Source organism: Marmota flaviventris, chromosome 7 (assembly GCF_047511675.1).
Source record: "Marmota flaviventris isolate mMarFla1 chromosome 7, mMarFla1.hap1, whole genome shotgun sequence".
Lineage (NCBI taxonomy): Eukaryota > Metazoa > Chordata > Mammalia > Rodentia > Sciuridae > Marmota > Marmota flaviventris.
In genome coordinates, this window is record NC_092504.1 from 101,229,483 (window position 1) to 101,254,199 (window position 24,717).

Below are 24,717 nucleotides of genomic sequence, written 5' to 3' on the forward strand. Positions count from 1 at the left end.
ACGTAGACACATTTCAACAGCACATATTTCCTCTCTGGAAGGAACGGACTTGGCACAGGATAAACCCATGGAGAGAACAGGACAAGAGCAAATGGATGTCCTTCATGAATACAATTTTTTACAAATGGAAACACACTATAAAAGAATGAATGTGTTCTTGCCAAAGAATATGTGAAACTTTTAAATGATATTATATATTATTAAATATATATAATATAGAAGTTATAATATAAAAATACATTAAATATATTCACTTTGTCTTAACTCTCATTCTTGACAAACCATATTTACTTAATGCTTGTTTTCTCAAACTTTGTATGAGTAAGAATGACAGAAAGACATTCAATACAAATGCTTATTTACATTTATGACTGTGTGTGTATGGGTTTTTGTTTGTTTGTTGGCTGGTTGGTACTGGGGATTGAAGGCAAGAGCACTTTACCACTGAGCTACATCCTAGCCTTTTTTATTTTGAGATACAGTCTTGCTAAGTTGCTGAGGCTGGCCTCAAACCTGCAATCCTCCTGCCTTAGCCTCCCAAGTCATTGGGATTACTGGTGTGAGCCACCACACCCAGGTAATTTTTATGCAGTGGTTGCTGGGCCATATTTTGAGCAAAATGACTTAAAGCCATGTGCACTGTACTCATACAGTAACAGAATAAGTACTGTTTTTGTTAAGGGCAACATTTACCTTGAGAAGAGTTATTATTGTCTTTTATTACAAGTGGAGATTTTCCAACTGTGTATCTTTACAAATATGGCCACCCAAACAATTTCTTTGGATGAAGTTCTTATCCCACCCAATGTTACTTTTTTTCCATTAAAAAAGTATATGTTATATGAAGAAAAACTAAAAAGCATCAATTAACTAAAGTTAAAAACAAAATCACTACCTCATTACCACACAGGAGAATTTATAGCCAACAGTTAAGTACATGCCATCTTGGTATCATTGTAATGAATAAAAAAATTCATAAGCAAAATCATTCAAAAATGGTATAATATATTGCATTATAGATTATTTTCATTTATAATATTGTGAACATTTTCCAAAACAACAAGTGTTTGTTTTTTTTCTGAAACATGATTTAAAGACTACATATTATTATATGTAGGGACATCCTAATTAGCCAGTCTTCTCTTGTTTATTTAGGAGATTTCAAAGATTTTGCTTTAATACTTCTTTATTATAATAAATACAATCCTATAGTAAGTAAACACATATGTCTTGGCACATGTCAATGCTTATTTCTTTGGAATTCCTATAATAATTATTAGGTCAAAGGACATATATTTCAAGTCATATTGTCAAACATCCTTTAAAAAAAGACTGCATTATCAATGTAAGAATGTTTTAACTATTTTGAAAAGATTTCAGCCTTACAGAGAATCTATGAGAATAAACAACTCCAATATGCTAATTATTCTCATTGTTAAAATTTTATATTTGTTTTATAATTCTCTTGCTCTATTAGTGTCCCATACGTGTGTGTATCAGTATATACACACATACGTATACATATATTTGCATTTGTATTTATTTAATTTTGTATGTCTGTATTATTTTTTAACTATATAAAGTTGCAGAATAACACTCCTATCCACTTGTAAATACTTCTAAAATGAATGTTATAATTTACTTAAGAGTCTAAAATATATGTTTAATAATTATTTATGATCCATATGACTATTTATGAAAGTTGTCTATTTCTCAAAAGACTAGATGATGAACATTAAAAACAAGTAGTTTTATATTCATAAATTCAGAAATGTTGCCAATAGTCCAGGATAAAGGGGTTCAGAACTTAACTACTAAAGTACTCTGCAAAAGCCACGCCAGCTTTAAAGCAGTGGAACATATGCAATAGCAAGTGCATTGTCTAAAATGCACTACTTAGCAAATCTTGAAAATAATTTGTAGATTCTTAAAATTAGCAGGCTGAAATTTTGAACAAAAATTATTTCAGTAAAATTTTCCTCCATTTCCTATGTATAAATAAAAAAAAACTGTAACTAGAAACTTAGGTTAAAATGTATTCCCAGTTTTAAAAGTAAGAAAAGTTTGATTTTGCAGAAATTCAAAAAGAATGCTACTCAACTAAAACTACAGAGGTTCACATAATCACAACACATTTTCAGTATAAGGACACAAAACTCTTTTTAATTCCAGTGATGCAGTTTTACTAAAATTCTCACCTTCCCTTGTCTTTTATTTTCATGTAAATGATGAGTACAGAATACACCCGAAACTGCAATAACACTGTATTTACTTCTCATTTCATGATCTTTCTGGTTTGTGAAAACAATGAGACCACAAAGGCTCTAAGAGGTTCTCTCCTTACTAATAAGCTCTTTCTCTAAGGCTAGTTTTACCTCCCTTTTCACATTTTTTTTTTTTTTTTGGCCCCAATACCCTAGTGCCTGCAGCCTCCCTGTCCATCCCCCTGTCTCTCCTCATGAACAGGTGATCCTTAGCAATACACCTTTTGTCACACCAGTCATGTTTTAATCTACCATTACCTGGGCTCAGAGCATTAACAAATGTAAACATTCAAGTCTCTGCCAGAGTCTCCAAAGCCAACAAGGCCAGATACCCATCAGGAAAAGAGCAGAGCCCACAGATCTCTCTGGGCAGCTTATTTCTACCTGTACTGTCACTCCAACTACTCAGGAAATGGAACCAAGAGGTCTCCAGGGATGTCTAACTGATTCCAAGAGGCAAGTAAGGATCATCAGCAACTTCGAAACAAAACAAAACTGCACCTGTCACTACTAATGACCCAGCAGAGGAGTAGTTAGGAACTCCTCAGGCTGACAGGACTGTGTTTACAGGACTGGAAGGTGGTTCATATTTGCAACATGAAATAAAAAGGAAAAAAAATCATACAGCTAGAAAGGATCTTGGAAAATAATCACTTGCCCAAAGATATCTTTTCAAGCACTCTAAGTATTAATGATTATGGATAAATAGGAGATATCATCCAATCAATACAGTATAAAGAATTTAAAAAGAATAGTCTTGACACACAATGTTAGTAATAACATTATATATTTACTTTTATCATATATTGGGATTTCTTTTTACAGTTAAATCTAGATTTAAATTCTTCTTAAGAATAAAAACAATATTCTAGTTATTCTCACATATAAAACTGTTTAGGATCGTATCTCCTGATAATAAAGGAGATTTAAGAAACAACTTTTATATCCAAATTCCTGTATGAGAATGGGGGGGGATAAGTTAATTACCTCTGAATTCCTTTCATCTGTCTTACACACAAATTTAATCCAAATTTCGCAGATAGGAATTGAGTGTTTATTTTATTATATTTTGGGGGGGGGCATGAGGGGACAAATACCAATATATCTTATGTACACTGGTAAGAAAAGACAGAGACATAGCTGGCACAAAACCCAGTCATGTGTCATTCTCAAGAGCTGCCCAGTTGGAAGGCAGTTCTACCCACTTTAACAATTGCCCCTTTTTGCAGCTCCTCCAAGTCTGAATGGCCTCAGGGTAGAGGAGTTCTCCTTGCCTTGGCCACAGTTCAAGGACTGGGCCTCTCATCAGCCTGCTCTCCTGATGCCAATTCTGCACAGCCCACAGCTTCCTAGATACAGGTTCCCACAAGAGTTGAGCCACTCAGCAGCTACCTCAGGAGGAGATCCATGCAGAGTGAGAAACCAGGACTAAAGGGGCCGGCTGTTGAGTAGCCTTTGGTGTCCTGGGCCAGTCCACAGACCGTGGCGCATCTCTCTAGTTACAGATCATGAGCATGGTCCCCTGCATGTTTGAGTGGCTTTGGACATCTGCTCGGCTTTCCTGAGCCATCTCTTCTTCAGTGCCAGTCACAACAGCCTATGCTTATTCACAGCAAGAACACACAGTGGGCACCAAAGGAGCGAAGCATTGCAAGAAATGTTAGCACTACTCCCTGGCAAGGAACTGAGCTCAGTCTCGTATACTGGTCTACAATACTGAGGGCACAACCTACACAACAGAAGGTCTATTCTGGGCTCCCCTTCACATGCTGTACACTAGCATACATTCGATCTGTTGAGGAGAATATGGATGTTTCACTAGTTAGATGCCTTTACCTACAGACTTTAGTTTATAATTGGCAATATCTAAAGGACAGCATTTTATTTACTTACTTGTTGGCTTATTTATTTGTACTAGGGATCTAACTTGGGGTGCTCTTCCACTGAGCTACATCCCCAGCTTTATTTTATTTTTTGAGACAGGGCCTAAGTTGCCCAGGTTGGCCTTAAATTTGTTATCCTCCCACCTCATCCTCTCAAATCACTGAGATTATAGATAGGTGTATACCACCATTTCTGGCATGTCAGGGATAGCATTTTAAAATAAATCTGTAAGCTGCTCACATTATATTTATTAAATGGAAAAATAACTTTCAACTTTGGAAATTCTGTATTATAATTTGACTGAAACTACATTAAAATTATCACATTCCAAAACAGAAGGTTATTTCTGAAAAATTTTCTATAAAGTCTATATGTAGTATATGAGTAATTTCAATATTTAAACATTAAAACCCACACCAAATTTCTTCAATTATAGAAATTTTGTTTTTTCAAAAGCCAACTCAGCATCTTACTTAATAAAGCAAGAGCTTCTATTTATTTTCATTTTGACACTGTTATCATTTCTTTAAGTGTTCATTAAAAATAAACAAATGCTGCTATAAACCGGGTGTGCTGGCAGATGCCTGTAATACTGGCGGCTTGGGAGGCTAAGGCAGGAGGATCACAAGTTCAAAGCCAGCCTCAGCAAAAGTAAGGCACTAAACAACTCAGTGAGACCCTCTCTCTAAATAAAATACAGAATAGGGCTGGGGATGTGGCTCAGTTGTCGAGTGCCCTGAGTTCAATCCTGGGTAACAAATAAATAAATCAATGTGACTTAAGAAGTAATTTTGGGATGAGGGACTTCTTCACATCCTCCTTCACTTCAGAACAGACATTTCTTCTCATTTCTATTCTTACCACCAGCTGCAGTGTTACTAGGCTTCTGAGTCATATTTTGTTTTTGATGAAGGTGTTGAAGTTGATCTAATTATTTTTCATATTTCCTCATTCTTGAGAAAGAATATTATCCTAAGGTATTTTGCTTTGCTGGTGCTGCAGTGAAAAATAAGCAAAGCAAATTGTGTCACACACAGGCTGTGTAAATTTGATGAAGTTAACCTTTTTGTATATTGCAATTTCCTCGTCTTTAAAATGGGACCATCAGTCCTAAGTACTTCGTAGAGTTGCTGTAAGGTATAAATTGGGTCAGTTCACATAATACTCAGCACAATGCTTTGTTTACATTAGTCATTTTAGTTTTTAAATTTCACCCATGTAGCCTATCCTTCCTCACACTTAGGTAATTCTTGTTCATCTGTAAAGTCTTATTCAAGCGTCACTTCTACAAGGCTATTTTGATATCCTTCCACCCCAGAGCTAGCCACTCACTTTTTTATGTAACTAACATACTTTATTGTCTAACTCTATTATTGAAATATTTTCACCAAACCTAAGTCAATTATTTACATTTTCTTTCTCAAATTCTAAAGTATAGTTTGGAAAGCAAAAATTGTCTTTATCTATTTCTATATATCTTATTGCTTGAATTTTTTTTTAATTGTGAATTTTTGATGTGAATTCTTTTTCTTTTTAAGAAATAAAATCATTTCCTCATGCTCTTCCTCCCTGTTCTGTTCTTAGTTGCTCTCTTTATATCAAAGAAGACATTTGGCATTTGTTTTTTAAGGATTGGCTAGCTTCGCTTAGCATAATCTGCTCTAATGCCATCCATTTCCCTGCAAATTCTATGATTTTGTCATTTTTTAGTGCTGCGTAATACTCCATTGTGTAGTGGGGGGAGAGTAAGGGAGAGAGAAGGGAAAGCATATGGAAATGGTAGGAGACCCTCAATGTTACACAAAATTACATATAAGAGGTTGTGAGGGGAAGGGGGGGTAACAAGGGAGAGAATTGAACAACAGCAGATGAGGTAGAGAGCGAAGATGGGAGGGGAGGGGAGGGTGGATAGTAGGGGATAGGAAAAGTAGCAGAATACAACAGTCACTAATATGCCATTATGTAAAAATGTGAGTGTGTAACCGATGTGATTCTGCAATTTGTATTTGGGGTAAAAATGGGAGTTCATAACCCAATTGAGTCAAATGTATGAAAGATGATATATCATGAGCTTTGTAATGTTTTGAACAACCAATAAAATACAAAAGAAATAAAATCAGCCAGGTGTGATGTAGCACACTTGTAATCCCAGTGACTTGGGAGTCTGAGGCAGGAGGATCACAAGTTCAAAGCCAGTCTCAGCAACTTAACAAGGTCCTCAGCAATTCAGTGAGACCCTGTCTCAAAATAAAAAATAAAAAGGGCTGGGGGTATGGCTCAGTGGTTAAGTGTTCCCTAAGTTCAATCCCCAGTACAAAAAAAAAAAAGGAGAAAGAAAGAAAATCCACCATGAAGGATCCCTTGAACCCACTTATATAATACTTAGGAATCAAGACCACAACAATACAAATAATTTATTTGTGTGAGAACAAAGAGGAGAAAGGAAACATGGGAGTTGTTTTTAATACAAAGTCTTTGGGGATTTAATATCTTTTTTTTCAATGAGCAAAACTTAAATGTATAAGTTTTAAAGTTAAAACTTATAAACATCATCCCTATTTTATCAGTCTATTGATATACGATGACTAAAAATTACTCTAGCATTGATAAAATGAAATGTCATATAGCAAGTGATCTTTTATTTAGTCTTTTATAAGGTCTTTATTTTAAAATCAAGGAAGCCAAATGGTAGTTTTCAAGTTAAATATAACTTCTGAATACCTTTTGTGGGTAAGCATGAAGTACCATCTCCCTCTGCTCTCCTGAGACACCCTGCAAGCTCTAGGAACTACGACTCTGGGAGGGAAGTGGGGAGAAGTTAAAGCAACACACATCCTAAAAGTGGAATCACAGGCAACTACTGTCCCCAGAACTGTCTGCATGCCTCTCTGAGTGACAGGTTCATTATGTTATGTTGTCTCAGCCCTCCGTTTCAGCTCTGGAAAATGTTGCAGGTAGAAGAGCTGGAAAAAGAAAAAATGCTTCCCATGTTCATTTTTACTGTGCCCAAGCTTTGCCAGCCTGAAAGTCACCTTGGCCTTACCTCTGTTTTTCAGTGGAGGCAAAGTAGGGTGGAGGTCTTTATTACATTCATTCCTTTCTGTGCAGCATTCAATTGATCTTCTTTGATGAGGAATAGGAGTGTCCTAAAATTGAACCCAAACAGCTTTAAGTGAGTCTCCTCTAAATTTCAAACTCAGTTCATCTAAAATATAAGAAACGATTACTAAGAGAACTCATTTAAACATCCAATAATTTTATACAAACATCTTGAAAATGTTAGTTTGTATCAGATAATTCATTTCAAATTATTGTATATTATTGCAACTTCTGCATTTCAATCAAATTACCACTATATTTGTAATAATCAGTGTCCATAAACTGAGGAAAAAGTATTGGTTTAATGCAATTAGATAAAATGGATTTTGAAGAATATGAACTAATGACACACTAACAAGAAGTTAACAAAACTAAAAAGGGCATTTCAAAAAAAAAAGGAGAATTGGTCCAATGAGAATTTTTAATTACTTTCTAGGTTACTAAAAATGGGCTAGCCATGAAAAATAACTATTTTGTCTTACTTGAATCTTGGTAGAAATACAGCCAATGCAAAATTACAAATGAAATCAGGTTATCTTCCTTACCCGACACTGAAAATCTGAACCTTCTAGTCCTAGGCACCCAGAAGTGACCACAGGCATCCCAGAGTCGTCTTCCTCTATCATTGTGAAACAATATCCGTCTGTGCTAAAAGCAAAACCAGCAGAAAGACACAGAGAGAGAGAGAGAGGTGGGGAGGCAGAGGGAGAGAGTCTGTGAGTTCAGGGAAAGCAAAATACATGACATGTATCATTTGCCTCATTATAAATAAGGAGAAAGTCAATGATCTTTATAAGTTACACACTTTGGAGAATCTCAAAACTTCCCTTTTATGAAAGTAAATTTAATTATCATAGAAACATTTAGTAATATCTTCTCTACCTAGAAATTTGTGCAACGGGATGTAAAATGTCCAAATAGCACATATCATTAATTAACATGGATATCCATATATACCATTGATGAACTTTGGCCCTTCACAGATACCACTTGCCTGGAGAAATCAAGACATAAAACTCTGAGGAAGTAATACCATCCTCACCTTTTATGTGAGAAAACTGAGGCTCAGAGAACATGAGTCATACAGTCAGTGAGAGAAGGCAGGCAGGAGTTGGAACCCATGAAGGTGAATATTTAGGCCGGCTCCCCTTGGCCTGAGGTAGTGAAGTAAACTTATTATCAATGAGGTATGACAACTACAGACAGGTAGGAGCCAGTCCAGCAGGGCACAACTTAGGTAGCAAAGACTCCACCATTGGGTTCCCTGTCTCTGGGTTGGCCAGAAGTTTGGCTTAAGCAGTCTGGGCTTATGCTGGGAGTGGATAAGGGCAGACAACAGAAAGACGGGGTTTTGACAAAACAATCAAAAAAAGCAAATTTTTAATTTCTATGTTTTCCTAGGTTAAAATTCACTAATGTCATATATTTTTTTGAACAAGAGAGAAAATAGTAATATTTCTTCTATTTTACAGATGAAGAAATTGGAGATAGAGAGAATACTACACTTATATAAGGTTGAAAGATAAATATTTGCAAAACCAGGGTTTGGATAAAGGCTCTCTTACTTAATTCCCGCATAATTTTTTGCTATCCTGGGACTAAAATGAAAAACAAGAACTGGTAAAAATATAACTATTTGAAAACAGACATTACTGTCTTCACAAGTTTGGGTAATAAATGCCAGTAGACTCCCAGTGTAAGCCATAAGCCACTACTGCAGGTCTTCTGAATCAAAGTACTAAAACATATCTCCATTATTTTCTTACACATATGCATGCTCAGTGTCCAAGATGGAGATGACAATAGTCCTGAAAGGTCAGGGAAGGAAGCTTGGAGCATATATTAGCTGTGATTTGTAGTTTGTCTGTTCTGTCTTAGCGGTAGCAGCATTCTGCCATACATAAGCCCTTCAGTTATCATCAACATTTTTAGAAGTGTTTACTCAGCTTATCACCCTCAAGCAATCCAGCATGCCTCAGTTTATAAGAAGTAGCTGAGCAAAGTTCACACATACTAATGAATGGCTTGGAAGGGTCAATGATAAATACCTTTGTCAGACGAAGGTCAAATGCATGAATATTACTGAGAAGAAAAAAAATTCTCTCAATAGCCCATGTTCTAAATTCTCTGGGGCTTTTTAGCCAGTTCACTAAAATTGCCAGGAAAATGTAAACCATATAGATGCTGAAGGTAATAAATAAGTGTTCCTTAGAAATTTAAACAATTTGAGTGAAAAGTACTCATATGGTTTTTAAAATTCTTTTCCTACATACTTAGATGATATATAACCTACATTTCTTATCTAGATTCAGGAACTATCAGAAATAAGCCATCCTAATTTTCTGACATTAGGAATTCATAGGGGCTATAGCAGTCAATGTAATATATTAAATCTACAGAATAGTTTCTCCTTAATCATGAGTTCCTGTTAATCAAAGTCTGAAAATAAGGACTTGTAAATTTATAAGAGTAAAAAAAGGGGAGAGGGGTGCTGTGCCTGGTGGCACATGCCTGTAATCCCAGTCACTCAGGAGGCTGAGGCAGGAAGATCACAAGTTTGAGGCAAGCATAAGCAACTTATGGAGGCCCCCATCTCAAAATAAAAAATAAAAAAGGCTGGGGATGCAACTCAGTGGTGGTGCAAACCTCTATGCTTATTTTCTTTACACCAGTATTGCCAAAAAAAAAAAAAAAGAATTAAAAAGGCAATAGAAAAATCAGATAAAGATGTTGGCAAGTACTGTTGTAATGCCCTAGAAAATACAAAACTGAAGGAGAATAACTCAAGCTTTAAATGTACACCTCCTTGTTTGCAAAGAGAGGAATCAAAAAATATATAAAAGGATGGTGAAAGAGAGAAAGACTCTGGAGAAAAGAATTCATTTGCCATCAATATAAATTCAGAAAGGAATATTAGTTGAAGAACAAGAAAGAAGGTGACAGAGCCATTTTGGGGCATATTATCTGCAGCAAGCTAAAGTAATTTATAAATTCCTCACTGAAACTGCTGTCTAGCAAGGAACATTAACTGGAAACTAGCTTGAGAATCACAGGAGAGCTTTCAATTCTCAAACAAGCATAAATCTAAACCAACCTATGCTCCAGAGTCAAAGCTGATCAACTCTGCCCACCATCAAGAGCTGGTCGCTGGATGTCACAGAGGGCAACTGACTCCTCCCATTGGCTTATTGATGTTACACTGCCTGGGTGACCTATTTAAACTTAGTTCTGTGTGTGTAGATTATCAGCCTCATTCATACAGTGTTGATAGTGACAGGAAGAGGAAATGAAGAATCATAATGGAAATCAAAATAGAAATAATTTTAAAACCAAATCAAAAGTAGTGAGATGTATACATTAATATAGGATGAATCACGATGAGAGTGGTGATCATGAATTTTTAAAAATAGAAGAACAACAGATGTACCATTTTTAAAATTCTGCCCCCTCTGGGTCACAGGCAAAGAAAAGTACACAACGAAACAGGATAGCACTTGAGAGCATACAGAGTGTTGCTGATGGATGCCTCACGGAACACCAAATTCATAAAAAAGCAAAGAATGTGAGAATTCAAAGGTTACATGAGGTCACAGCAGGGAAAATATAGCTCAACTCTCCAGAAGGTTCTGCAGGATTAAGGCTTCTTAAATTTGACCAATATTCTAAGAGCAAAAGGGTGTCTGGAACATCTAGAAAGATCATCAGGGGAGTAATCACTTTAAGAGATTTTTCAGTGTGTCCAAGTGAACATAAACCAACAAGAAAGGAGTGCACCTGCTTTAAAGCTTCAAGGGACTAAATGATATGCTTTTTAGGTGGATATGCAAGTAGAGACTGAGGGTTTTTAATTCCTCTCATTTCTGGTCACATCAGTTTATAATCCTCATTCATGAGCTTTGTAGATGGTGAAAAACTTCATACATCATTTAAAACTGCACTGACAGCATTGTGATTTAACATGAGTACAGTGTGTACAAGGCTCATCCAAGCCTTGGTCCCTTCAACTCTATTCTTCCAGTAAGACCTCAGGTCTCTCTTTTGAAAACCCAAGGGCTGCTCACAGCCACCAAGCTGAGAAGGCACTATCGTAAAACTTTTCCTCTAACTAGTTTAAATCTTTATAAAGATTAACGTCGCTGTGAAATAATTTCTAAAAGTGTATCTGCTTTGCTCAATCAAGTGACTGAAAATTTAAAAGTATTATTTCAAATTTAGTCTCTACAAAAAAATAATTATATAAATGGGTGCAATAGGTTCAATATCACCTACCCAAAGAAATAACAGTTCTCTTGACTAATCAGTATTTATCCTTCTCTCTTTTAGTTATAATACTAGAATTCATAAAGTTAGTTTGAATGTAATTGTTAGAATGGATCTTTGAAGGCTGGTTAATATTGGGTCATTTGTAAGCAAATGCTTGAGAGCATCCTATCTTCAAAAATATCAATTTCATATGCAAGGGAATAAAGTAAGTTTTCAAAATTTCCTGTCACAGGTAAACTCAAAAGAGGTATACAGCTTGTCAAGTTGCTATTTATATCATGCACATTTCAGTCCATTAACTAAACAGCTGGAAATGCAGAGAGCTTTTCGTTAATGGTGGTTCATTTGATATTTGTTGAGAATACTATGACTCTGGCTGAGTTATGGCAAGAATGTCAGGGCAAGAACGACGGGGCCTTTGATTTTGAGCTAAGTGACATTAGAGTAACTAATACAGGCCACCAAATCCTAAAAGAAAGAACAGCATTCAATGGAGCAGTGGGAATAGAAATCACAAGCCACCTAAGTGTTTTCTACCAATTAGAAAGTTTAAAAAAAAAAGATGAACAGTAATAATTACCAAAGCAACAGAATTCTAGAGATTTGTTTCCCTTCCTTAACTTCTTAGATAGATTCCCATACAACTGGAAAGGAATGGAATAAAATATATATGGCTCTACTGTGCCCTCCTCTGGCTTTTTCTCTGAGAGGGCTGTGCAGTTGGAAGGTGCAGTTGCATTAATGACAAAGCCCCAGTGGGGGTTGCCTTTTTGTATTCTGTCCTCAAGAACATGTAACTAGCATACACCCCTCCTCCCTGGTCAACACACTAAATGACTTAGTATTGTGTTTATTTTTTCTGACATATAAGACTTCTCCACTCTGTCTCAGTTTATACACTCATCAAATGCTCATATATTTTTACCTCCACCACCCTGTGCAGATCCCCACTGTCTCTTTGAAGGACTTCTCTCCTCTCTTAACCCTTTACCCACTGCACACAGCATTGCCTGATAGATTGTACATTTTCTTGCTTTGATCAATAACCTTCAATGGTTCTCTATGTACCATTTTAAAGACTCCTACACTATTGACTTCTCATTAAGCCCAATAACAAACTGGCCTCATTTGACATTCTCATTTCTGCTTAATGAGAGGCATAAAAGGAGAGTTATCTTTTATAAAGGCTCTGTCAGCAAATTTGAAATCACAGACTCTTTCAACTAAATAAATTTCTAATGAGGGACCCACCATTCTTCTGAGTGCGATAGTTTGAAATCAGCATGCTCTCCTGGAAAAGAATCATAAAGTTCAATGTTTAGGTGGCCTGGGCAACAGTGGCAAAAACTGGATGGCTTACAGTGATACTCAGCACACAAAGTAAGCACGCTTATTTTAAATCCTCTGAGACCAGGTCAGGAGCACCTTTCTGAAGACTCAGGAAGAGGTTTAAAAGGCCCAAGTTAATATACCCTGTAAAAAGACTTGCAGCCCCTAAGATTTTCCTTTTGGCCCTATGACCTTCAAGATATATAGTGGGAGACCTGTCTAATTCCTAATTTAAGCAGCTTGATGTCATTTGCATAACTTTTGTGCAAACATACATTTCAATTTATCATCTCTCTAAAACCTGAAAACTTTTGGGCAGAATTTATGTTCAGTGTCCAATACTAAAAATTACCTCTGAAAAAAGAATGTAACATAATTTTTAGAAATAGACAGACACTCATGAAGGCGTGAAGAAACCTGAAAGAGATGTTGAGAGAGAACAAATATGACTATCACAGATCACAGTAGTAAAACAGGAAGGCTATATAAAGCCAGACTCAGTTATATACAGAAAAATAAACAAGTCTAAGATAACACTTGCTAGAACAGGAAAATGATACAGAACATTTGCATAGTGAAAAATCACATAAGAAGAGTTATTTAAGACTTTGCATTGATGGTCTATGGTCCTAGGAATAGAATCAGGAATTGGAAGGATTACAATGCAAAGTTACTCTTGGAAAAACATTTAGAAGACAGACATCATCGTGAGGGGAAAAGTAAAATGGTTTTACACTTACTTTGGATTATAGATATATAGATACTCAGTCATGATATATTTGCACTATATTCTCCAATATGAAAACCATGAGCAATGGGAATGGCATGCAACTGGGTAGCAGACACACGTGCAGCTAATAGAGATCAATCCAGGCATGACTTTGGCCTTGGAACTTGGTTGATAGAGCAATTAATTGATGGTACTAGTGAAGAATTTACGAACCCCTGAACTGTACACATCCTCTGAATTAACATATCTCACAATCTCACAGTGACGTATTTCAGAATCTCTTTATAGTAGATAGTACTCGTTTCTGGTCCCTTTTGGGATGTGATGAACATGAAGCCTTCCTGGGACACACTGTTGGACTGACATTTGCCTGGTACAAGGCCTCAGGCCAAACAACTTAGACCAGCCCTTATATAAGGCATAAGAAAGCACCCCTTTGCCTTGAAAACTGCTTTACTTCAGAGTGCAAGACTTAATGCAGCGTTGCTTAAGTTACATCCCAGTAGGACAGAAAATTGCTTATTGCTGGTCTGTGAAGGAGTTAATATAGAAATTGAAACTCATACAGCAATTTCAATGTATAAATCCATGTCTAAATGATAGAAATAGAAAAAAGGGGGCATGTAATTTGCAAAGTTTATATTATTTTTTTAATAAATCATTTTTATTTTACTTTTAGAGGGGGTGGCTATCTTTCACCAGAGAAATCTAGAGAATTACTCTTTGGAGGGCAAAGAATCCAGTGTGAGCTAACAGAAATGAAGGTGGAAAGTCAAGGATTTACTCTATGTCTTAGGACAAGGGAACAAAAGTAGTCCCTGTAATTTGCACATTATTGATCTCAGCTCACAGAAGTCTCAATTGGAGTTGAAATCTCATTAGAAAAATACATGTGCATTTTACTCAAGAGTGGATGTTGGGGCTCGGGATGCGGCTCAAGCTACAGTAGCACGCTCGCCTGGCATGCGTGCAGCCCGGGTTCGATCCTCAGCACCACATACAAAGATGTTGTGTCCGCCGAAAACTAGAAAATAAATATTAAAAAATTCTCTCTTTCTCTCTCTCTCTCTCTCTCTCTCTCTTTAAAAGAAAAAAAAGAGTGGATGTTCAGTCCTCTAAGAACCAGTGTCAGGGTTGGCTTTTGGCTAAGAATTCGTGATTTTGGAATTGTGGCCACGATTTTTCATCATGTCATCATACCTACTGATTACTTAACTTTCCATAGCCTCAGATTTCTTACCTGGAAAATATAGATAATGCTACAGAAATGTTTATTAGTTAAAGATAGGTAAAATAAATATGCTACTGAAACTTATAAAAGTTATTTTAAACTTATAAACTTATAAAAGTTTCAGCAAATATTAGTTTTCTGTTGACCTCTCCAAGTTAACCCACCTATGCTGGTCATAATAGTGTATCTATGTTCTTTTGAGGGATTCTTTTGTTATTGCTGTTTTTCTTCCTGTGATTTTCTTTCTTTCATTATCAAAAATCAAAGATTAGCAAACATATAATTCAAAGCCCATCTCAACCTGGCTTCCATCTCTACTACCTTAAATATTTCCAACTTGCTCCTATTGATGTCATTGGACCTGATTGCCATTTTCCAGTTCTTTTTCTACTTGACCTCAAACTGCATTGAAGATAGTCAGCCTTAATATTTCCCTTGGTAAAATTAGCATTGGGGACACTAATTCTTAATCTCCTGGGATATGTCCTTGACTCAAGCATTAAATGTCTCAAGGCTCAGTCCTACTCTGGTAGGTGGTGGTAGATTGTTCTACTATTGATCCCAATTCCTCATCCTTCTCCATCACGATGGCTTCCCCTTGACTTTGAGCTTAACTGCATCACTTGATTTGATTAATGGAATATCAGAGGACATGATGCAGAAAGGGGTTTTAAAACATCACTCCTCCACGGCAGTGATGAAATGAGAAAGAAATGTCCCAGGCAACCATTGGTCCAAGAAAAATGAAGAAATATAGAGCAAGCCTATACCCCATTGGCAGCCCGAAGTCAAGCCCACCCAATCCCAGCAGAGCCTAGCACAACTGCAACCCATCTATCAACCTCTATGTGAAAAAAATAAACGTCTTTACATGTAAGCCTCTGTGACTTTGAGATTGTGTATTTTACAGCAAACACTAACCAATGCTCCACGTCAAAGCAATCTTTATTCTGAGCACAGATCCATATCCCACTGTACAGACTGTTTCACTTATTTATTGGAAAATGTCAAAAACAAACAAACAAACTCAGTTTGGAGCCAGGAACTTGGTTCTTTGCCTCTGTCTTCTTTCAATAAAAGGCTATACTATGCACTTAAATCTAAACCTAAGCCTTGTAAAATTCTTTTGTCCTCCTCCCTCCAATATCCAATCCATTAACATTCAACTTAACCTTCTGAATGTTTCTCAAATGCATCCAATTCTCTCTTGCACCAACACCACACTAGCTCCAGATCCTTTTCTCACGTGGACTGTTCTTACTGAATCCCCTTCCAAGTTCTCTAACTGTATTTCTTGAATTCACTTTTGTTTCCTTCTGACCCATTTAATATACTTCAGCAAAGCAAATTTAAAAAGACAAAAAGGATCATGTAACTCTCCACTGGCCCTACCACTTAAACACCTCTATCAATGGCTTCCAAGGCTCTTAGGTTTGCTGACGACAGCCTACCAGGCATAGTTATCTTTCCCCTGTCTCCATGCTCAGCTCCTATCACATCTCCTACTCCCTCTGTTCTAAGAAAACCAGTCTTCTTTGAACACAATAAGGTCCCCTTCTTACAACAGAGAATTCCCCTGCCTGGCCATTTTCTCCCAAGCCAACTTAGTACACTCCTGTGGCTAATGAAAAAAAAAAAAGACAAATATTTTAAACTGAGATAGATATGGAAAATCCTAAACAAAGGATTACTAAGACAATAGCTCAAATGACACAGAGATGTATTACGAACACCACAGGCTTAGATAAAACAGTAAACTACCTCCCCTTAATTTGCTTCCTCCTGCTAATTTATCTTTATTCAGAAAAACAAATTAATTTTCCTGACAATCTTCTGTTTATTGTAAAGAGATAGTGTTTCCCAGGAAAAACAACTAGAAATTATTTTACCATAGCACAAAACTCAGTGATCTCTGCATTGTTCTATAGTAAAGACCCAAGTTGCCAGACCACCCTGGATCCCAAATCCCATGTCTAAAATGAGAATATGCAATTCCCCTCCCTTCTGAATGGTACTGCTGATTAAATGAGACATGTGCCTTTGAATACACCCAACAACTTCTCTCTCTGTGTTAGTCAGTTAATATGTTATTTCTTGTGTTAATTATATAGGTCTTCAGGATATTCTAGTAAGCTTATCAAGGTGAGCAGTCCTTACCCATACTGGAGGTATTTCAGACATGAGAATTTTTCAGATTTTAGAATAACTGCATATTCCTGAGATATCTAAGGGCCAGGAACTAATCTAAAAATAAAATTCATTTAGGTTTCACATACATCTTATACACATAGCCTGAAGATAACATACAATGTGTGTAATGAGCTTGTATTCTATGACCTGCCACACAAGGTTAGGTTTGTAAGTTTCAATTTATGGCACATCATTTCTGTAATCTAAAGTTTCAGATTTTGGAGCATTTTGGATTTCTGAATTTTTAGAGATTCTCAACCTATATTAGATTTTCTGCATCATAGGAAACTTTACAAAAACTCTCTGAAAGGAAAATGAAAAAAGACTCAAATCAGTTTCCCATACATTCTTGGCTGATAAAGTCCCAGATGTGTGTTAGTCAGGTGTTTTGTTTTGTTTTGTTTTGTCACTAACCAAAATACCTGACAAGAACGAATTAGAGGAGCAAAAGTTTATTTTGTTTCAGAGGTTTATTTTGCTCAGTTTCAGAGGTTCAGTTGAAGGCTGGCTGACTCTGTTGCTCTGGGCCTAGGGTGAGGCAGAACATCATGGCAGAAGGTATGACAGAGGAAAGCTGCTCAATTCATGGCAGCTGGGGAGCAAAGAGAGAGGATAGGCAAGAAGCCAGGGACAAGATCAAATCCCCAAGGGCACTCCTCCAATGAACTACTTCCTCCAGCCATGCCCCACCTGCCTACAGTTACCACCTAATAGTCCATTCAAATTACTAATTCATCAAATGAACTAAGACACTTATGAGGTTACAGCTCTCATCATTGCCTAAAAGCCCCACCTCTGAACCTTTCTGCATTGGGGATTTTGTTTTAAAAGCACGAGCTTTTCAGGGGATATTTCTAGATCCAAACTATAACACAGTCTGTTCTGCTTCTCTGACATTTTAACTCCTGAGATCCACACTTCTCTGGTTAAGTTATCCACTTCTCCCTTGGCACATTCTGGCCTCATTAGACTGTGCTCTTTATTCACTGCTGTTCTCACTAGAGAGTAAACACAGCCATGGTGATCAGCAAGATGGATGGGAGTGCATAAGGACATGTAAGAAAGAAAAATGCCTACCGTTCAGTTTCAAATGTTACAAAGCATTTATAAAACCACGATTATCAAGTTCAACGCTGACTTTTCTAGTTCTTTGACAATGTCTTTCCTAAGACATCTAAAGGACTCACATATGCTCCACATGATATTGCTTCCCAGAGCCAGTTTGTCAATATTTCCAATAGCTTAGGTGTTCTTTCCCATAAATTCTTAAAACAAAAAAACATTACACATATGTGGCACTTGCTGCTGTTGAATTGACTGCAGGGAGCTGGTATTTTGAAAAAAAAATAATAAGTAGTTTTGCTCCTTGACAGAAAGGCTGGGATCTGTGCTGTTTATGTGCATGAGTGCTATATGAAGGAAGGAAGACATCTCAGAATGCTGTGTCAGGGTAAAACACAATTCTGTATTTCCCTAAGTACAGCACAGCTCTAAGCATTATTGTAGTTAGGCACTATTCTTCAAAATGTATTCTTTGGAAATACTGGCTTACGATTAAAAAAAAAAAAGTGTGACCACTTGTTAAAGCTAGGCTTAAATCATTTATATCACCAACCTGCAGATATTGTTGACCGAGTCTTCTGGACAATGGTGGTGGCATTTACAACGCAAGACCTTTGGACGAGGGGTGGGGGCTGTGCTCTCCCCATCCTCTTTCTTGGTGCCCACATTTAATTTTCCTGAACTTCGCAAAAGCATGTTATCATGGAAGTTTGCTGAAAGGAAGAAAGAGTGAGAGTTAAAGCAAATGCAAGGTAGCCTGCCACAATCTTCTCTCCAAAGAATAATGTAAGAGTAAATAAGAAATGAAATACTCATGACTAAGGTTTAAACAGAAAAGAGAGGGTTTTCCACTTTATATTAAAAAATATACCTTCTATGTATGTCTCATATTCTATACATGTCCCAAATAAATACCCAGAATCCTCCCAGGATACTGCTTTATGTATCAAATTATAATACTTGTATTTAACTGAGTACAAGTTGCTCAATGAATCCCTGTTTAAAGATTACTCTTTATGTTGATGCAAGGGTTAAATATTATCAAATCCATTTTTCAGATGAGAAAAATCAAGACTCACAAAGTTTAAATAAAGGATCTAGAATTTAAAATACAGATTGCTTGAAACCTAAAACTGTCTTTCTACCACATCACAAGGTTTCTCTATTTGACACACATCACGTATTTTTAAAAAAGAAATTATCAGAAATATTTCCTTGAAAAAAATCAGGTAGGAAAATAAAAACTTAGTAAATATCAAGATGTACTTTTAAAGATACATCTTACCCATCAGCTTTTATATGTGAAGGTGCTGACATACTCTTTAGTGATGTTCCTATTATCTTTGGTGGACGACAATATAGTAGATATGATTTTGTAGACAAAATTTCTCGGTTTTACAATCAACTAAAGTTGGGATCTTCCTGAACTTCATTTGCTTATCCTTTAAAATGAAGATAATTATAAACACCTACATTTGATGTCAAGGTTAGCAAACATATGTTACATAAAAGGGAGAATGCATTAATTGATGTGTGTTTCAGGAATTGTGTTAAGTGCTCTCATATACACCATATCCCTCCATAACTATCACCTTAACCAATGTTCAATTTATAATGTCTCTCATAACACATCTAACTAGACTATAAATCAAATTTCAACAAAATATTATCTAAACCAAATACTGTGGGGCTCTGTTTTTTAATTGAAGTTATGTGTAAGAAGTGCCATATATGCAATAGCTACAGTGTGATTTTTTTTGAATCACGAATTAATTTCACCAGTTACATCACAGAATAAGAAATTTAGGGGAAAATAATCTAGGATGAATTCCTCAGTTTCTAAGCTAATTAGTCAAATTCTTAGAGACTAGTAGTTGAAGTAAAAATTAATAAAATGACATTTATTAGAATCTCCTTCTAGCATTATTAACTCTGATATTTCATTACGTTTTTCAAACTTCCATTATGTGTACCTAACAAACATTTATTTGCCAACTTAGTCTAGTAAAGCATGTTGACCAGTGGACATGTGAGGTATTTTGAACGTTTATAGACACTAGTATTGCTGTATGTATAAACATGGCTATATAACCAATGGGATTCTGCAACCTGTACACTTGGAAAAATGAGAAATTATACCCCATTTGATTCAAATATATGATGTGTCAAGATCATTGTATTGTCATGAGGAACTAATAATAATAAAAAAAAGAATCCTTCCCTGTCCACAGTGCTTATGATTCTGGAAACTCAGGTGAGTCAATGAAAGAGCATATTCAATAAGATCCATTTGAGTTTGAGATAGCTGATGTACAGACTCCATTTTGAGAAACCCTAGGCTAGATTAAGCAAAGACTATTTGTTAAATCCAATCACACATTAATCTCAATAGGTATATATTATTTCTGTACAATAGAGAAAAGAAAAGTTAAACACAGTTTCTGTTAGTACTTCATTTTACAAGCCATTTGTTGCAAGTTTGTTCAGGAGGAATGTCAGCAAGATTGTGATCCAGGTAGTGTGTGGGTATATCACTATATTACCCTGTCCCAAGGCTCCTTTCTTTTAAATCTGGTTCTCAACCTTACTAACTTGATGACCTGAATTGCCTGAAGGGATAAAGTGATGAAAACAGGGTATTTAAAACTAACTGCATTCTACTTCCTTCCGTACCAGGCTGTCTTTGAAGTTTAAAAAATAAAATAATAAAAATTTATTTATTATGCAGATATCTACTTAAGGAACATGTATTGGATGCCTATCACTTCCCCAGACACAACCTGAGTTACTGTGATAAATACAGCATCCACTGAATTTCCCATCTTCTGGGAAAAGTTGTTAAATGAAATGTGTGACACTGGAATGGTCTAAAGTAGAAAAGGAAACCTCTTCATCTGATTGGAAATAAGACATCATTTTGGGAGAAACAGTTTAAGAGAAGATTCAAAATTTTCTAACATCACCAATCTATTTAAAGAGTGGTATAAAATTTAGCTAGAAGATTCCTTGTAGTATTGCTTATCACAATCCATGCTTACCACAGTAAGGGATTAGTTACATCTCTGAAATGAGATGGCTTTGTAGCCATTAAAATGTTGAAATAGAATTAAATATACTCATTGACAAGAAAAAAAATGGTAAAATATAATGTTTGGTGAAAAGGGTAGATTATAGGGTATTCTAGTTTTGGAATCCCCCTAATAATAAGAGGAAAATGGGCTAGACAGAAACCTACAAAATCAAAGAGATCAAGAAGGGGGAGACACCAGAAATAAAAGAAAGGGGAGCAAAAGGACAAGCAATGGCTGATTCAACAAAGCCAAGAAAACATTCCTTCAACAAAGGTGGGGAGAAGCTGAGAAGCAGCATAAGTTTACCAGACAACTCCCCAAAGAGTCTAGAAGTGGCACTGTAAGAAAGGAAGGTGAAGGAGATAATGAAAACAGGAGGCTGAAAATCTATTTTTCTACATAGAGCTTGGATACTCCTCCCCACTCCCTATAGGCTAGTAATTTGTCTTCCTCACCCCTGCAGACGACTGGAAGGGTAACATGTATGTCACATCATTGAGACACCTCCCTTATTTTCCTTTTCCACCATGCAGGTCAGGGACTATGGGAAGCCAAGCACAGAGAAGGGCAGGCACCCCACCTTATTGCAGGCTCGTGGGTTACACGCATGCACGTACCAGACACTACTGCCTTCCATCCTCCTCCCCACCATGTGACAAGCACAAGAGCTTCCAAGAAACTCTTCTAGTAACATATATGTACACATCTTCCAGTGCTCTGCTCTCTTATGCATGAGCCACTAATTCATAGTCACTTAAGTATCTCAAGAATGACTCAAACATCAAAGACTGAAAATAAAACAAAAGCATAGAGAAATCTACTTCCACTTGGAAAAAATAGATCATTGAAAGAAAGAAAAGAAAAACTTTAGAAAAACAATTAGTAATCTCAGCTTATTAAAATATATCTATCAAAAAGGCAAGTTATGATAAAAGGAGAACAAATAAGAAACTTTAAAAATATGATTGTATCTGCCAGGCATAGTGGCCTATAATCTCAGAGTCTCGGGAGACTGAGGCAGAAGGATCTCAAGTTCAAAGCTGGCCTCAGCAACAGTGAGGTGCTAAGCAACTGAGCAAAACCCTGTCTCTAAATAAAATGCAAAATAGGGATAGGGATGTGGCTCAGTGATTGAGTGCCCCTGAGTTCAATCCTCAGCAACATCCCCCCAAAAAAAATTATTGTGTCAATCAAAAGCTCAGATGAGTGAAAAAATAAATACTAAAAAATATCTAACAGAGCAAAACATATAGGAAAAGGTTTAAGTAACTTAGAGCATCAATTCAGGAGATACAGCATATAAATAATATTAACTCTCTTGAGACTTGAGAAAACAGAGAAGACTTATATATGTATCATAAATCACGCAAAGTCCCATAAATGAAAACTATGAATTTCTAATTTGAAAAGACCCATGAAGCTTAAGAATAGACACATCAAATGTGCCATTGCAAACTTCCCTAACATTGGAAACAAAAGGAAAGCCTAAGTTTTTATAGAGACAGAAGCAAGGGTAAGAAGGAGAGAGACAAAGGATAAGTATGGCAAGCTGGATGTGGTGGGGCATGCCTATAATCCTAGGTACTTGGGACACTAAGACAAGAGGATCTACAAGTTTGAGACCAGTCTTAGCAACTCAGTGAGACCTGTCTGAAAATTAAAAACTAAAAATGGATGAGAAAATAGCTCAGAGGTAGAGCACCCTTGGGTTCAATCTTCATTACCATAAAAAAATGATTAAGCATGGCACTGAACTTCCCACAGTAAAACCAAAAACTAGAATAAAATGACACATACATGAGACATTTAATTTAAGTATGATGAAGAGATGCCCCATCAAAATAAGAACATGAATTTTAAAAAAGAAGAATTAATGAATTAATAGGTTCCTGCTAATGACAGATCCAACCCAAGAGGAAGGTGAAGCATACCCCCCAAAATAATGGTACACATGCATAATAAGACAAGACCCAAAGCCTCATTGAGAACTGGTCAAAAGACTCTGGAAGGGCAATCTGCACATTGTTGAAATTAACAGAATCAACTTTGCATTTTAAATACAAATCGAGTGTTCAGAAATTAATTTTTGATGGAAACATAGGACACCAAAGAAATAAATATATTACCCTACGTGGAAGAGAATAGAAATATATATACATACAGTGAGTATGATTTTAAAAAAGAACTAAACCCTCATCTTTATTGTGAAAGTCAAAGGTTAAGCCTAAAATTAAATAGCTAAAAGGCAGCAGTACACATATTAATTCAGAGATAATAAGGAAAAATACAAAAAAGACAAAATGAGAAGAGTCATAGATGAAGTTGCTACTAGAGAGGGAGAGATTGGGATGATTTTTTAAAAATAATAAGTCTGTTTAAATTATGTTAAAACAAGCAAAACAGATTTTGAAATAACATATCTAATATAGGCTCACTGAAGCCTGTATTAGAGGGGGGAGGATTCATGTCATTATACAGATAATCACAAAGTACACAAAGGTCCTACTTCTTACAGAAAAATTAGCTCTGTGATCATTTTACATCATGAAAATTTCAGTTTGCATTCAAAGGGGCTTTAACTCCTGTTTCTATATCTGCCTAAATCTATGGACTTGCAAATTTGAACAAATAACACTTAGACAATTTGAAAATGCATTTAAATTGCTCTATCAGTTCAAAACAGGGAACATATTTGTCTCATATTCTGATATGGTATGAAGAACATCAATGACAACTGAAAAAGCAAGATACCAAAAAAGATCACCAAGCCAAAAAGAAGGAACTTGTCCAGCTTTTCTTTGTCACCACCTGCCAATGAGTGTGGCTTGATAGTAATACCAAATCCACCAATGGTTTACTACCCGTTGTATGCAGGATGTACCCGAGCATCATTGTTAGTAAATCCATGCAGCTCATTCTATTAATTACCAAGGATCTATTTTACACAGGTTGAACATCCCTAATCTGAAAGTCAAAAGCACTCCAACACCTGAAACTTTTTGAGTGCCAATATGATGCCGTAAGACTGGTGGTTCAATGTATACAAACTTCATTACCTTCAGGTTATAGGTATAAGGTATAAGTGAAACATAAAAGAATTTTGTGTTTAGACTTGGGTCCCAGCCCCAAGATATCTCATTGTACATATGCAATTATTTCTTTTTTTTTTTTTCAGTTTTCACAAACCTGTTTTATTTTTTTGTGTGTTTTTGATATTTGTTGTTTTTAGATGTACATGACAGTAAAGTGTATTTTGACATATTATACATACATGGAGTACAACACATTTCAATTAGGATCTCATTCTTGTGCTTGTACATTATATGGAGTTGGACTGGTTGTGTATTCATATATGAGCAAAGAAAAGTTATGTCAGTTTCATTCTATGGTCTTTTCTATTCCCATCCCCCTTCTGATCCCTCCATTCCTCCTTGTCTAATCCAATGAACTTCTATTTTTTCCTTGCTCCTTTGTTGTGGGTTAGCATCCACATATCCGAGAGAACATTTGGCCTTTGGTTTTTGGGGGGATAGCTTATTTTACTTAGTATGATATTCTTTTTTTTTTTTTTTAGTGTTGAATTTTTTTTTTTAA

The 24,717-nt window shown here is 36.1% G+C and overlaps 1 protein-coding gene across 2 annotated transcripts in view; it reads right to left on the reverse strand.

Moving 5' to 3' along the window:
• Bmpr1b (bone morphogenetic protein receptor type 1B) overlaps positions 1 to 24,717 on the reverse strand; it is a 263,928-nt gene that overhangs the window by 23,273 nt on the left and 215,938 nt on the right. Inside the window, exons 3-5 of one of the 2 annotated variants that reach the window (XM_027926643.2) lie at positions 18,606 to 18,765; positions 7,793 to 7,895; positions 7,192 to 7,294 (exon numbers count right to left, since the gene is read on the reverse strand). In XM_027926643.2, coding sequence (XP_027782444.1) covers positions 7,192 to 7,294; positions 7,793 to 7,895; positions 18,606 to 18,748 — 349 coding nt within the window. In that variant the 5' untranslated portion in view covers positions 18,749 to 18,765. Of the gene's footprint in view, positions 1 to 7,191; positions 7,295 to 7,792; positions 7,896 to 18,605; positions 18,766 to 24,717 lie in introns of those variants that run through there. The other variant, XM_027926646.1, reaches the window with a different exon arrangement.